This window comes from Mercenaria mercenaria, chromosome 15 (assembly GCF_021730395.1).
Source record: "Mercenaria mercenaria strain notata chromosome 15, MADL_Memer_1, whole genome shotgun sequence".
Lineage (NCBI taxonomy): Eukaryota > Metazoa > Mollusca > Bivalvia > Venerida > Veneridae > Mercenaria > Mercenaria mercenaria.
The window spans coordinates 34895744-34912589 of NC_069375.1; the positions used below are offsets into that span (position 1 = coordinate 34895744).

At 33.0% G+C, this 16846-nt stretch overlaps 1 protein-coding gene across 1 annotated transcript; it reads right to left on the reverse strand.

Annotated features, from left to right (window-relative positions):
- Positions 1-7522: 7522 nt before the first annotated feature.
- On the reverse strand, positions 7523-12622 carry LOC123556523 (uncharacterized). The gene is made up of 3 exons (XM_053524171.1): positions 12216-12622; positions 10382-10581; positions 7523-7710 (listed from the first exon to the last, which is right to left on the reverse strand). Exons 2-3 carry the CDS (start codon positions 10500-10502, stop codon positions 7523-7525), a joined length of 309 nt encoding a protein of 102 aa, XP_053380146.1. The 5' UTR covers positions 10503-10581; positions 12216-12622.
- Positions 12623-16846: the final 4224 nt, after the last annotated feature.

The window sequence follows — 16846 nt, forward strand, 5'->3', positions numbered from 1 at the left end:
TGATAATAATGAGGATGACAGCAATGATGATGATGTTGATGGATGACACCAATGATAATGAGGAAGGAAAGAATGAGGATAATAATGATGATGATGTTAATGGGGATGGTAAGAATGGCAATGATGATGATGTTAATCAGGATGGCAAGAAGGCAATGATGATGATGTTAATGGGGATGGTAAGAATGGCAATGAGGATGGCAAGAAGGCAATGATGATGATGTTAATGGGGATGGTAAGAATGGCAATGAGGATGGCAAGAAGGCAATGATGACAATGTTAATGGGGATGGTAAGAATGGCAATGAGGATGGCAAGAAGGCAATGATGACAATGTTAATGGGGATGGTAAGAATGGCAATGATGATGATGTTAATGAGGATGGTAAGAATGGCAATGATGATGATGTTAACGAGGATGGTAAAAATGGCAATGATGGGGATGGCAAGAATGGCAATGCTGATGTTAATGAGGATGGCAACAATGGTGGTGATGTTGATAATAATGAGACCTGCAACAGTGGTGTTGATGATGATGATAACGAGGATGGCAACAATGGTGATGACACTGATGGATGATAAAAATAGTGGTGATGATAATGATGATGAATATAGGGATGACAATAAGGTTGATGATGATAATGAGTATGATAAAAAATGGTGATGATGACATTAATGAAGGAGACTGCGTTATATCTGAAAATTAATCATATACTGACTGAGTTAAAAGGTTATTAAGAAGACTTATTGATGTTGCATAATCAATTTTAGCTGTAACTAGTGGCTCTTAAAACTACAGTAAAAACACAGATCTATGCTTAAAATCACAATGTTATGAGCAGAATGCTAGAGTTACCTATGATTTCAAGTGATTCAATCAAAGAAAATTACGAGGAAAGTGGTCAGGGATCACAAAATTCGCTCAAGTGAACTAAGATCCTCAAGGGAATAGTGTCTCGCCATATTTGTGATAAGAGAGTTATCGATTACAATGTAAACATATAGAAAAAACAGTCTCATAGGATTTTTATCTCGAAATGAAAATATGTACACTTGCTGAATTACCGTATTTTCCCTAAGTCTTGGGACACCCTAAATCTTGGGACACCCTTAAAATCTGGAAAAATAATTATTTTTCTTGTCCCTAATTTTTCGGACATGTATTTTCTCAGCATATTTTTCGTCCCTAAGTGTTGGGACTATGGTTGTTACTGATTCAAAATGTAAGTCGTATACCGTTATTATACATTGTATGGTTTTGTATCGATCAAAATGTCAAATAATTATAAGAACCAAAGATTATTTTTTTTAACATTTTCGTGTCGTGTTTTTACTTATTCTTTTGACAGTAAAGTGTTTTTTTACCATACCAGTTAAGTGTTGTATATTTTTTTTTACTGCAGCCAGGAAGTCCGTTTTCCGTTAGTTAGTTATTTTTATTTACCACTGACTGGAATTTACCCGCGAATCGTACAGCTATCAAAACGCCATGCCGGTAATTTTCCATTCCACGAGCACGTGCGACCTATCGTAATGTCTAACTTACAACGCCGTTACTTTTGTTTATTGACACGTATACAAAAAACGCGCGTCACACATTCATTTTTTGATTTTATCGCTTCAGATTTTCAACGTAGATTGAGAAGTAATATAATTTGAATTCTATAACGATTTTAAAAAGGTATCGACAGAAATGTAGGCAAAATTCTATAAAAATAGTCGAATTTTCATAAAATTACTTGCAAAATTTCAAACAGCGCGATCCTAAATATTTATTTCTTTCTAAAAGTAAATAAATGATGCAAACTATAGGCATAAAATTCAGACTTTTGACCAGAAAGTGCAAAAAAACAGAATAGAAAAATCTTAAATAATGAAAAAGCGGCAGCAATTTAAAAATATGAAGTAAAACGATTTTTTGGCAAACAGATTTCTGTTACGTGACCTCGTGAACGTAAATAGAAAATCGGGACGCGGTTTAAAAAACAAAAACAATGATGTTGTTGCGTTTTTTAATAAGTTTTGAATGAATCTTTGTGCATGTACATGTATTTTTTGACACGACACTTTATATTAAGATATTCTTCTCAAACCGTTTTGAAATTTCCTTGAGGGCAAATAGGTCACAGAGGTAAGATATCCGCTATTATAGTTTGACACGTTTACCTGTCAGTTTATACGGGATATTGCACATTCACTTTAACAAATTAAAAAGAAGTTTTTTTCATTGATTTTCACAACACTAGATCTACTTCTCAGCTCTTTAAAGAACCGAGGCGGTACGATCAAACAGTGATGTACAACTTGGCGCGAAAACATGACGTAATGCCATGAAAATCTCGGGGAAACTATACCGCTTTGATCTCCACTTCTAATGTCATGATACCGACACACTTTTAGCTCTTTGAGGGGGTGTTAATTGATGATGAAAACAAGGCCAATTACTTTGTTTATCAACAGAATAATTACCGATAATCGTTAAACGTTTATTTTTTCGCTTTCAACACGGGTGGGTGGGGGATGTTACCCGATGACCGAGAATTGTGTCCATATTTTTGGGACACTTTTCAAAATAATTATTTTTCGGGAAATAAGTCTTGGGACAGTGAAAAAAATAATTATTTTATGCTGTCCCAAGACTTAGGGTAAATACGGTATTACCATAATACTTTTGTAAAATCAAACTTTATTCAAGCTCATTTTAAAGCTACTCGCCCAAAGTTTGGGTGAAATTTTTCAACATGTTCATTTTAACCAAGTTGGCACAGAAAGTATATGACACTGAAAAAATGATAAAGTGGCTGAAAATAAGAAACTGATTAAACTGCAAGAAGAATGTAAGTTTTCTGCATTATTTCAAGAGCTTTGCAATGGTTTACTACTTTCTGCACAATATTTATTAGAATATCTTGCAAAATTCTTATGTCAGTAAGTTTGTACCACTAGTCACTTTCAGAGTACTCACTTTATGTGTTTTTTAGGGAGAAATTATTCTTGCCTAAAATGTGTGAGTTAGCCCCTTTAAGAAATAAATCATGATTTGGTGATCCTGTTTGTGTAAAATGAGTAGTATTTCATTCTCAAAATAAAAACTACATTAATATTTAGCCTGCTAAATTTCTAAAATGGATTGGTCCATCGTTATACCCCCACAAAACGAAGTTTGGGGGGGGGGGGGTATATAGGAGTGAGCTTGGCGGTCGGTCGGTCCGTTGGTTTTGCATGGGTTCCCAATGATAACTCATGAAAGGCTTGACCAATTTAAATAATTTTTGGTACACAGGTGACAGTGTTTAGGGAAGGGATACTGGTTGCTTGTCCTGAAATAGATATCAGATTCATGATATTGACAACACACGCTGGAAAACTCTATAGTATTTTATGGGGGCAACACACACAAAAGAAAATGAAAAGTTTTGTTTTGTATCGGACGACACACTCCAGTAAACTCTTTAATATTTATGAGGGCAACACACAAGAAATATGAAACAGTTTGAATAAGTAATAGTTATAGTATGTGTGAGAGAGTGTTACCAGGATATATCAGAGCTAGGGGTACATCTCGCTATTTTTCTCTGCACATATCGTCGAGGCAGCTCTGATATATCCTGGTAACACACGAGCATTACATATTATAACTGTTTTATCGCATAGTTTATCATTAAAATTTATATATTATTTTCATTTAAATTTGTTTATTATTATTTTTACTCTTTTGATTCCCTTTCTGCGCCTCGCTGACTGAAACACCAGAACTTGTTTTAGAAAAACTTGTTCCCCAGATAAAAACATCCAACAGATTTCTGCATTGGTTTTAAATCTTTGCATTTCATTGGCCAAACATATTGTAAAACTTGTTGTTTTGTTTGTAAAAAAAATCAAAGAAAAAGAAACATTTGAGAAATCTCAGAATTTCATATATTTCATGTATTTCTGAATTTGGCAATAACTATCAAGTTTTTGAAATATTCTAGTTTATTTATTCTTTTACTTTATAAATGTAGGTGTTTGTGACAATTCTTTCTCTGTGATCTGTAAATTGGAGCTAAAATAATCTTTTCTTTGAAAGGAAAAAAATTATACTCCCTTGATAGGACCTCAATAGAGAAAAAGTGTTGCGATATATATCGGAACAGTTTTACTGTGCTGATATATATCGCAACAGTTTTTTTTTTTCAAATGAAACTCTATAGAGATTTCTGTGTTGATATATATCGTAACAGTTTTGTAAAATATCGGCACAGATTTTGTAGTATTAATCTGTGTTACCATGTTTAACCTAGTGCAAAGATCAAAGGAAAACTGCCACACTATGCGATAAGCGCAAACGCATAACACCAAAAACTTTATTTTTTGTATCGGACAAGTATCGGACAACACACACAAAAAAAATGAAAACATGTATGTTTTGTAAACTTTATGACTGTTTTGTATGGGTCAATACACAAAAAAAAATTGAAAATTTTTAAGTTTTTTATGTGACAACAAACACTGGTAAACTCTTAAGAAAAAATTAAAAAATTTCATTTTAAGTGTTTTTATGGGACAACACACATTGGTAAACTCTTAAGAAAAAATGAAAAAATTTTAATTTTTGTAAACTTTGACTGTTGTATGGGGCAACACACAAAAAATGAAAAATTTTAAGTTTTGCATGGGACAACGCACAAAAAAGAGAGAAAGTTTTTTTGTTTTTTTTTAAAAGCGTGCACGCACCTGTCCAACCCCTACCACCACCTAGTTCAAATAGTTGGAGTTCATACTTAATCTTATTGTTTGGTCCAAAAGTATGAAAAACCTCTTAAGTTTTGTATGGGGCAACACAACAAAATCTGAAAAACATTATGTTTTCTATGGGGCAACTCGCACAAAAAAAATGAAAATTTTTAAGATTTTTATGGGACAACAAACACTGGTATACTCTTTAGAAAAAATGAAAAATTTTAATTTTAATTGTTTTTATGGGACAACACACATTGTTAAACTCTTTAGAAAAAATGAAAAATTTTAAGTTTTGTAAACTTTATGACTGTTTTGTATGTGTCAATACACAAGAAAAATGAAAAATTTTAAGTTTTTATGGCACAACAAACACTGGTAAACTCTTTAGAAGAAATGAAAAATTTTAAGTTTTGTAAACTTTGACTGTTTTCTATGGGGCAAGAAAAATGAAAAATTTTAATGTTTTTTATGGGACAATACAAACTGGTAAACTCTTTTGAAAAAATGACAAATTTTAATTTTAAGTGCTTTTATGGGACAACACACATTGTTAAACTCTTTAGAAAAAATGAAAAATTTTAAGTTTTGTAAACTTTATGACTGTTTTGTATGGGTCAATACACAAGAAAAATGAAAAATTTTAAGTTTTTATGGCACAACAAACACTGGTAAACTCTTTAGAAAAAAATGAAAAATTTTAAGTTTTGTAAACTTTATGACTGTTTTCTATGGGGCAAGAAAAATGAAAAATTTTAATGTTTTTTATGGGACAATACAAACTGGTAAACTCTTTAGAAAAAATGACAAATTTTAATTTTAAGTGCTTTTATGGGACAACACACACTGGTAAACTCTTTAGAAAAAATGAAAAATTTTAATTTAAAGTGTTTTTATGGGACAACACACATTATTAAACTCTTTAGAAAAAATGAAAAATTCTAATTTAAGTGTTTTATGGGACAACACACATTGTTAAAAACTTTAGAAAAAATGAAAATTTTTTAATTTTTGTAAACTTTATGACTGTTTTGTATGGGGCAACACACAAAAAATGAAAAACTTTAAGTTTTGCATGGGACAACGCACAAAAAAATGAGAAAGTTTTTTTAAAAAACGCGCGCGCACCCACCTGTCCAACCCCTGCCGCCACCTAGTTCAAACGGTTTGAGTTCATATTTAATCTTATTGTTTAATGCAAAAGTATGAAAAGCCTCTTTAAGTTTTGTATGGGGCAACACAACAAAATCTGAAAAACATTATGTTTTGTATGGGGCAACTCACACAAAAAAAATGAAAAATTTTAAGATTTTTATGGGACAATACACACTGGAAAACTGTTTAGTATTGTATGGGTGCAACACACGAACAAGAGCACCGCCTTGCGGGTGCTGACGCTCATCTGATTTTTTTTGTGTATTAGAAATATTGTCCTACCCATGATTTTCTAAGTCTAAAAAGGGCCATCATTCTTGCAAAAAGCAGAATAAAGTTATGTTTCTTGATGTACAGTGTCCACTTATGATGGTGAAAAACTATTGCAAGTTTTAAAGCAATAGCTTTGATAGTTTATGAGAAAAGTTGACTTAAACATAATATTCAACCAAGAAAATGATTTTCTAAGTCCAAAAGGGGCAATAATTATTGCAAAAAGCAGGATGGAGTTATGTTGCTTGCTGTACAGGGTCAGCTTATGATGGTGAACAAGTGTTGCAAGTTTCAAAGCAATAGCTTCGATAGTTTAAGAGAAAAAGTTGACCTAAACATAAAACTTAACCAAGAAATCTGATATTTTCTAAGTCCAAAAGGGGCCATAAATCTTGCAAAAAGCAGGATGGAGTTATGGTTCTTGCTGTACAGGGTCAACTTATGATGGTGAACAAGTGTTGCAAGTTTTAAAGCAATAGCTTTGATAGTTTAGGATAAAAGCTGACCTAAACATAAAACTTAACCAAGAAAACTGATTTTCGAAGTCCAAAAGGGGCAATAAATCTTGCAAAAAGCAAGATGGAGTTATGTTTCTTGATGTACAGGGTCTGCTTATGATGGTGAACAAGTATTCCAAGTTTCAAAGCAATAGCTTTGATAGTTTAGGAGAAAAGTTGACCTAAACATAAAACTTAACCAAGAAATCTGATATTTTCTAAGTACAAAAGGGGCCATAAATCTTGCAAAAAGCAAGATGGAGTTATGTTTCTTGCTATACAGGGTCAGCTTATGATGGTGAACAAGTATTCCAAGTTTCAAAGCAATAGCTTTGATAGTTTAGGAGAAAAGCTGACCTACACATAAAACTTAACCAGGCAACGCCGACGCCGACAACCGCTCAAGTGATGACAATAACTCATCATTTTTTTTTCAAAAAATCAGATGAGCTAAAAATGAATAAGTTTCAAGAAGGGCACGCGTGTAACGTGAAAAACTTTATGTTTTTATTCGGCAACACACAAAAAAATGAAAAACTTTATGTTTTGTATGGGGCAACTCACACAAAATAAAGAAAAACTTTAAGTTTTTTATGGGGCAACACACACGAAGAATGAATAATAAGTTTCAAAAAGTGCATGCGTGTAACGTGAAAAACTTAATGTTTGTATTCGGCAACACACAAAAAAATGAAAAACTTTGTTTTGTATGGGGCAACACACACAAAATAAAGAAAAATTTTAAGTTCTTTTATGGGGTAACACACACTGAAACACTCTTTAGTGTTTTATGGGGTAACACACAAGAAAAATAAAAAATGTTTGAAAAAAGTGCACGCGTGTACCATGAAAACCCGTCAGCACTTACAGCTGGATCTTTTCACGCTCTGTGTAGTTTGTCCAGTAATTTTATATGACACATATACACTTGTTGTCCTCTGCCCTGCTGTTCTGTGATTTGTTGATCCCCTGCATGTTGGAGGAGGCATGCTGGAGGTAGTGTTGTGATGTGTTCATTTACAGCTGGTGTGTGGAGCTTGCTTAGGGAAGGGATACTGGTTGCTTGTCCTGAAATAGATATCAGATTCATGATATTGACAACACACACTGGAAAACTCTATAGTATTTTATGGGGGCAACACACACAAAAGAAAATGAAAAATTCTATGTTTTGTATGGGACGACACACACTGGTAAACTCTTTAATATTTATGGGGGCAACACACAAGAAATATGAAACAGTTTGAATAAGCACAAACGCATCACACGAAAAACTTTATTTTTTGTATCGGACAAGTATCTGACAAGACACACAAAAAAAATGAAAACATTTAAGTTTTGTAAACTTTATGACTGTTTTGTATGGGTCAATACACAAAAAAAAAAAAAAAAGAAAAATTTTAATTTTAAGTGTTTTATGGGACAACACACATTGTTAAACATTTTAGAAAAAATGAAAAATTTTAAGTTTTGTAAACTTTATGACTGTTTTGTATGTGTCAATACACAAGAAAAATGAAAAATTTTAAGTTTTTTATGGCACAACAAACACTGGTAAACTCTTTAGAAGAAATGAAACATTTTAAGTTTTGTAAACTTTATGACTGTTTTCTATGGGGCAACACACAAGAAAAATGAAAAATTTTAATGTTTTTTATGGGACAATACAAACTGGTAAACTCTTTAGAAAAAATGACAAATTTTAATTTTAAGTGCTTTTATGGGACAACACACACTGGTAAACTCTTTAGAAAAAATGAAAAAATTTAAGTTTTTTATGGGACAACAAACACTGGTATACTCTTTAGAAAAAATGAAAAATTTTAATTTTAAGTGTTTTATGGGACAACACACATTGTTAAACACTTTAGAAAAAATGAAAAATTTTAAATTTTTGTAAACTTTATGACTGTTTTGTATGGGGCAACACACAAAAAATGAAAAATTTTAAGTTTTGCATGGGACAACGCACAAAAAAATGAGAAAGTTTTTTTAAAAAATGCGCGCGCACCCACCTGTCCAACCCCTTCTGCCACCTAGTTCAAATGGTTTGAGTTCATATTTAATCTTATTGTTTGATGCAAAAGTATGAAAAACCTCTTTAAGTTTTGTATGGGGCAACAAAATCTGAAAAACATTATATTTTGTATGGGGCAACTCACACAAAAAAAATTGAAAAATTTTAAGATTTTTATGGGGTAACACACACTGAAACACTCTTTAGAAAAAAATGAAAAATTTTAATTTTAAGTGTTTTTATGGGGCAGCACACATTGTTAAACTCTTTAGAAAAAAATGAAAAATTTTAAGTTTTTTATGGGACAACAAACACTGGTATACTCTTTAGAAAAAATGAAAAATTTTAATTTTAATTGTTTTTTATGGGACAACACACATTGTTAAACTCTTTAGAAAAAATGAAAAATTTTAAGTTTTGTAAACTTTATGACTGTTTTGTATGGGTCAATACACAAGAAAAAATGAAAAAAAATAAAGTTTTTTATGGCACAACAAACACTGGTAAACTCTTTAGAAGAAATGAAAAATTTTAAGTTTTGTAAACTTTATGACTGTTTTCTATGGGGCAACACACAAGAAAAATGAAAAATTTTAATGTTTTTTATGGGACAATACAAACTGGTAAACTCTTTAGAAAAAATGAAAAATTTTAATTTGAAGTGCTTTTATGGGACAACACACACTGGTAAACTCTTTAGAAAAAATGAAAAATTTTAATTTTAAGTGCTTTTATGGGACAACACACACTGGTAAACCCTTTAGAAAAAATGAAAAATTTTAAGTTTTTTATGGGACAACAAACACTGGTATACTCTTTAGAAAAAATGAAAAATTTTAATTTTAAGTGTTTTATGGGACAACACACATTGTTAAACACTTTAGAAAAAATGAAAAATTTTCAATTTTTGTAAACTTTATGACTGTTTTGTATGGGGCAACACACAAAAAATGAAAAATTTTAAGTTTTGCATGGGACAACGCACAAAAAAATGAGAAAGTTTTTTAAAAAAAACGCGCGCGCACCCACCTGTCCAATCCCTGCCGCCACCTAGTTCAAACGGTTTGAGTTCATATTTAATCTTGTTGTTTGATGCAAAAGTATGAAAAACCTCTTTAAGTTTTGTATGGGGCAACACAACAAAATCTGAAAAACATTATGTTTTGTATGGGGCAACTCACACAAAAAAAATGAAAAATTTTAAGATTTTTATGGGACAATACACACTGGAAAACTGTTTAGTATTGTATGGGGGCAACACACAAGAAAAATGAATAAGTTTCAAGAAGGGCACGCGTGTAACGTGAAAAACTTTATGTTTTTATTCGGCAACACACAAAAAAATGAAAAACTTTATGTTTTGTATGGGGCAACTCACACAAAATAAAGAAAAACTTTAAGTTTTTTATGGGGCAACACACACTGAAAAACTCTTTAGTGTTTTATGGGGCAACACACACGAAGAATGAATAATAAGTTTCAAAAAGCGCACGCGTGTAACGTGAAAAACTTTATGTTTGTATTCGGCAACACACAAAAAAATGAAAAACTTTATGTTTTGTATGGGGCAACACACACAAAATAAAGAAAAATTTTAAGTTCTTTTATGGGGTAACACACACTGAAACACTCTTTAGTGTTTTATGGGGTAACACACAAGAAAAATAAAAAATGTTTGAAAAAAAGCGCACGCATGTACCATGAAAACCCGTCAGCACTTACGGCTGGATCTTTTCACGCTCTGAGCAGTCTGTCCTGTAATTTTATATGACACATATACACTTGTTGTCCTCTGCCCTGCTGTTCTGTGATTGGTTGATCCCCTGCATGTTGGAGGAGGCATGCTGGAGGTAGTGTTGTCATTGGTTGATTTACAGCTGGTGTGTGGAGCTTGCTTAGGGAAGGGATACTGGTTGCTTGTCCTGAAATAGATATCAGATTCATGATATTGACAACACACACTCGAAAACTCTATAGTATTTTATGGGGGCAACACACACAAAAGAAAATGAAAAATTTTATGTTTTGTATGGGACAACATACACCGGTAAACTCTTTAACATTTATGGGGGCAACACACAAGAAATATGAAACAGTTTGAATAAGCGCAAACGCATAACACGAAAAACTTTATTTTTTGTATCGGACAACACACACCAAAAAAATGAAAAATTTTATATTTCGTAAACTTTATGACTGTTTTGTATGGGTCAATACACAAAAAAAAAAAAAATGAAAAATTTTAAGTTTTGTAAACTTTATGACTGTTTTGTATGGGTCAATACACAAGAAAAAATGAAAAATTTTAAGTTTTTTATGGGACAACAAACACTGGTAAACTCTTTAGAAAAAATGAAAAATTTTAAGTTTTGTAAACTTTATGACTGTTTTCTATGGTGCAACACACAAGAAAAATGAAAAATTTTAATGATTTTTATGGGACAATACAAACTGGTAAACTCTCTAGAAAAAATGAAAGATTTTAATTTTAAGTGCTTTTATGGGACAACACACACTGGTAAACTCTTTAGAAAAAAATGAAAAATTTTAATTTTAAGTGTTTTTATGGGGCAGCACACATTGTTAAACTCTTTAGAAAAAAATGAAAAATTTTAAGTTTTTTTATGGGACAACAAACACTGGTATACTCTTTAGAAAAAATGAAAAATTTTAATTTTAAGTGTTTTATGGGACAACACACATTGTTAAACACTTTAGAAAAAATGAAAAATTTTCAATTTTTGTAAACTTTATGACTGTTTTGTATGGGGCAACACACAAAAAATGAAAAATTTTAAGTTTTGCATGGGACAACGCACAAAAAAATGAGAAAGTTTTTTAAAAAAAATGCGCGCGCACCCACCTGTCCAACCCCTGCCGCCACCTAGTTCAAACGGTTTGAGTTCATATTTAATCTTGTTGTTTGATGCAAAAGTTTGAAAAACCTCTTTAAGTTTTGTATGGGGCAACACAACAAAATCTGAAAAACATTATGTTTTGTATGGGGCAACTCACACAAAAAAAATGAAAAATTTTAAGATTTTTATGCGACAATACACACTGGAAAACTGTTTAGTATTGTATGGGGGCAACACACAAGAAAAATGAATAAGTTTCAAGAAGGGCACGCGTGTAACGTGAAAAACTTTATATTTTTATTCGGCAACACACAAAAAAATGAAAAACTTTATGTTTTGTATGGGGCAACTCACACAAAATAAAGAAAAACTTTAAGTTTTTTATGGGGCAACACACACTGAAAAACTCTTTAGTGTTTTATGGGGCAACACACACGAAGAATGAATAATAAGTTTCAAAAAGCGCATGCGTGTAACGTGAAAAACTTTATGTTTGTATTCCGCAACACACAAAAAAATGAAAAACTTTATGTTTTGTATGGGGCAACACACACAAAATAAAGAAAAATTTTAAGTTCTTTTATGGGGTAACACACACTGAAACACTCTTTAGTGTTTTATGGGGTAACACACAAGAAAAATAAAAAATGTTTGAAAAAAAGCGCACGCATGTACCATGAAAACCCGTCAGCACTTACGGCTGGATCTTTTCACGCTCTTTGTAGTTTGTCCTGTAATTTTATATGACACATATACACTTGTTGTCCTCTGCCCTGCTGTTCTGTGATTTGTTGATCCCCTGCATGTTGGAGGAGGCATGCTGGAGGTAGTGTTGTGATTTGTTGATTTACAGCTGGTGTGTGGAGCTTGCTTAGGGAAGGGATACTGGTTGCTTGCCCTGAAATAGATATCAGATTCATGATATTGACAACACACACTGGAAAACTCTATAGTATTTTATGGGGGCAACACACACAAAAGAAAATGAAAAATTCTATGTTTTGTATGGGACGACACACACTGGTAAACTCTTTAATATTTATGGGGGCAACACACAAGAAATATGAAACAGTTTGAATAAGCTTGATTCATGATACTGAATTCTTTTGTACTACTAAACTGAAGGAGACAAAAAGTCAGTCAGCTTTGTTACGGCCGTTTCAAGTAAAATATTGGTTTCAGGACGCAAAATTATGTGGCAAAAAAGGCTTATTTGCACACCTAGTGAGACCTCTTGCGTAAGGACCTAAACATATTTTTATTTATTTATTTATTGACATTTAAGATCAATAGCACAAAACACAACACAAGGCAATAAATATAATATCACAGCATATAAAAAACAATTTCTTTACATAGCTATAAAAACAAATTTATATTTAAGACTATTTGAGGCACACCACAGGTAATCGGATAAGCATTTGACATTGACTTTCCCAGACTAACGACCTGACTTCTACCTGATAGATAGGACTCAAACAATGGAATTGACCTGACGCCTATCAGTTCTAATTTTCTAAACAGGATATCATGATTTACTGTATCGAAAGCTTTCTGAAGGTCTAACATTATCATACCTGTATAATGATTTTTTTAGGTATTCCACTTAATAGTATCTAACAGATGAAACATATTGTATATTTTATAGCATGTGACAGTGGCAGCGTAAGTGTCTCAAAACAATTAAGTTTTTATTAATTTTTAGCTAAATCTAGACAGTAGACTCTTCCACGCGTTAAATTCGATAAGACAGATCAGTGTAACAGACTATCTAGACAGATGCATGACCGTTTCCATTTTTGACTGACTTCCGATACCTTAGGTAAGTTTTAGACTCAACCGTCTCCAAGGAGCTAGAAGATTCAATTCATTTATTTATTTTATGTAACAATTACTCATTCGCGAAAATCTTTTAGTTTAAAAAGCATCATAAATAACCAACTGAATATAAACGACTATAAAATACATCTATCTGTTTTATCTAGAAAACATACCGGGCCAAACACGAAACTACGTACTATTCCCTAACTCCCCACTGCGATTACTTCCCCTTACCGCAATCACGAGTTGTTTCAGATTTGTTTACTTTTCGAACTGCATTATTCGCATCTACATAGTAATATTCGCGCACATAATTGTTCAAATAACACAATGAAGTGATGTTTGTAAACAGTGTCATGTCAGGGCCGTCGCCGGGTTCGAAAAAGTGGTCCGGCCATGGGACGTCGAAGGCGTCCCGCGAGTGCCGACGGCAGGAGAGTGGGGAGAGCAGGAGAGGGGTTTCCCCCTCTCGTAAGGGGGGTTTGGGGGGTCTCCCCCGAGAAAATTTTAAGATATGGGATGCCCGTAAGTACGTTTTCCTTGCATCTTGAAAGCATTTTCCATTAAGATTTTCAGTCAATTTTATAACAGTTTTCAAGGATAACTATCCGACATTTGCCCAATGAATGTTGACCCCTCTGTGAGTCTCATCAGGCGGTGGCATTAATAATGAAGGCTTTATCAAGATTCGAACTTGACAACTTGCCGTCTATGTGAGCAAACATACACACATGACAATAAGCAAGGTCATTAGTTTCATCGTAATGCAACCACGATCTATTAGTGAACCACAAAGGCTGAAAACTTCTGTTCACCGGATTTTTCCGACCAAAGGTGCGTTTCGGAAATTTAAATGTCTTAGGTTGTTTTGGAATTTCAGGTATGACCATTTTGCAGCAATACGTTAAGCAACGAGTTAAGCATACGGTTTCAGAATTTAGAGAAGATAGAAACGAAGTTTATATTATTTTATATAGTTGAGATGTACGTAAGCATTTTATTTGATTTAAAGCAATTATTTAAGATTATTCAAAATAATTAGAAGAAATTAGCTTTCGGTTAGTTTTGTTTTATTATACCACGAAAAACACACCTTTTCTAATTTTTTTAAACATGCGACTATTTTTTTTTTCATCAAAACAATTATTATAGATTATAAAAAAATGCCCTTTAGATCATACCGGATTAAAGATATATCAGATAAGCGTTTAATTATGATTAATCCAATCAAGCAGGGTCGATACTTTTGACACGAAGTGTGCCGAAGTTTTCACACCCCGCGGGCAATTATGACAGATACCGCTCGTTGCGGATAATTAGCAAGGCAATATTTCGGCACTTTCAATCTAAGCAAAAGCTGAAATTTTATGCGAAAAAACAACTGGTCATGCTCGGCCAAAAAAATGGTCCGGCCATGGCCGGATCGGCCGAACCGCCCGCGACGGCCTTGCATGTGACTTCCTCATCGTCACGTAGCATATGCAGCGGAAGGTGCTGTGATGGAACATATACATTCCATGTCAGATCAACACACTGAACGATTTTTGTTGGGTTTAACGTCACACATGTTCATGGTAAATTTCTAGTTCATGGTGTAAGAAGATTCCAGATGCCCCTCTGAGCTTTATTGCAGTCACGAGCGAAAGCAATCTGCATAGAGCTGCCAGCAAGATGGATGGCTTTTTCACTTTAATCACATTTTATTTATTTCTCCATACGGCAATACAATTTATAAGACGTGAATGCAAAGGTGAACAAAATTTTAGTTAAACAAGAGCTGTCCGTAAGACAGCGCGCTCGAGGTTTCTCAGTGTTTGCTCTGAATTAGGGCTTTGCCAGTAAAAAAAATCCAAGTTAAAAAGGGACATAACTCAAAAAATTTAAATCAGAGTAATGGTGATTGTTTCTCCTGGTGTAGACTTTGGTAGTAAATGACTATTTTAAGTTTCAAGTCAATAGCTTTGATAGTAACAGTGATATTTGATTTTTTCAAAAATTTTAACAAAATAATCTAAGTTAAAAAAGGGGCATAACTCTGTCAAAATTCAGTATCAGGGTTATTGGGTTTCTTTCTCCTGGTGTAGACTATGCTGGTAAATAAGTATTCTAAGTTTCAAGCCAATAGCTTTGATAGTAACAGTGATATCTGACTTTATCAAAAATTTTAACAAAAAAATCTAAGTTAAAAAGGGGCATAATTCTGTCAAAATTCAAACCAGAGTTATGGGGATTGTTTCTCAAGGTGTAGACTTTGATAGTAAATAACTATTTCAAGTTTCAAGTCAATAGCTTTGATAGTAACAGAGATATTTGACTTTATCAAAAACTTTAACCAAACATTCTAAGTTAAAAAGGGGCATACTTCTGTCAAAATTCAAACCAGAGTTATGGCGATTGTTTCTCCCGAGGTAGACTTTGATAGTAAATAAATATTTTAAGTTTCAAGTCAATAGCTTTGATAGTAACAGAGATATTTGACTTTATCAAAAACTTAACCAACGGCGACGCCGACGCCGAAACCGGAGCGAGTGCAATGTAGCTCTACTTTTTCTTCGAAAAGTCGAGCTAAAAATGTAAGGAACTGTTACACATGTTTGTTTTGATGCATTTGCAATAGCGTGCGAGTGGTGAAATTTCACGTAAGAAGGTGGAACATAGTTTTCAGCAATTGTTTATCTTTTTTTCTTTACAAATGGCATTCATTTTCAAAGGGAGACAACTTTTTCTCAAAGATTACTTAAAATAATCGAAAAAAGTTGTTTCCCTTTGAAAATGAATGCCATTTGTACTTAAAATAATCGGGAACAGTTGTCTCCCTTTGAAAATGAATGCCATATGTAAAGAAATAATGATAAACAATTGCTGAAAACTGTGTTCCACCTTGTTATGCGAAATTTCACCACTCGCACGCTATTGCAAATGCATCAAAACGAACATGTGTAACAGTTCTTTGAAAATGGTGAGTTTTTAAAGCCGTTTAACTGTCCGGAAGTGGAGCCCCTTTAGGCAGCCCTTTTCCGGAATTCAATGTTTATATCAGTATACCACATATCAGTGGCCACATTTTTCTAATTTTTAACTTATTTTGGATAAAAAGAATTTCTGCAAAGTTGTATCACCCAATTCAAAATATTATTAAGATTAATAAGCAAAGTGTTTTGGATGACTTTATTGATTCCTGACTAAGCTAAAGACACTTTCCACTTTAAAAAGCTTTGTTGACAATAGGGGTCAAGGTCATTGAAATACCTGATTACGTTTCAACAGTTTAACAGGCTGATAACAGGTTATTTCTGTCTTAATATGCATCATATGTTATGCTTGATAAACAGACCAAGTTAGAAAGAAATATCTTCATTATTTTTCAAGAAATAGTTTTTATGTCGAAAGCCGATCGGGCAATGTTACCAGCCTGTTTAATAGAGGTTTGTTGTGATTTTAATCAGGGGTCTATAATATCTGTTAGCAATACACTCACTTTTAATTAATGTTTTAAAAACAGCCTGTT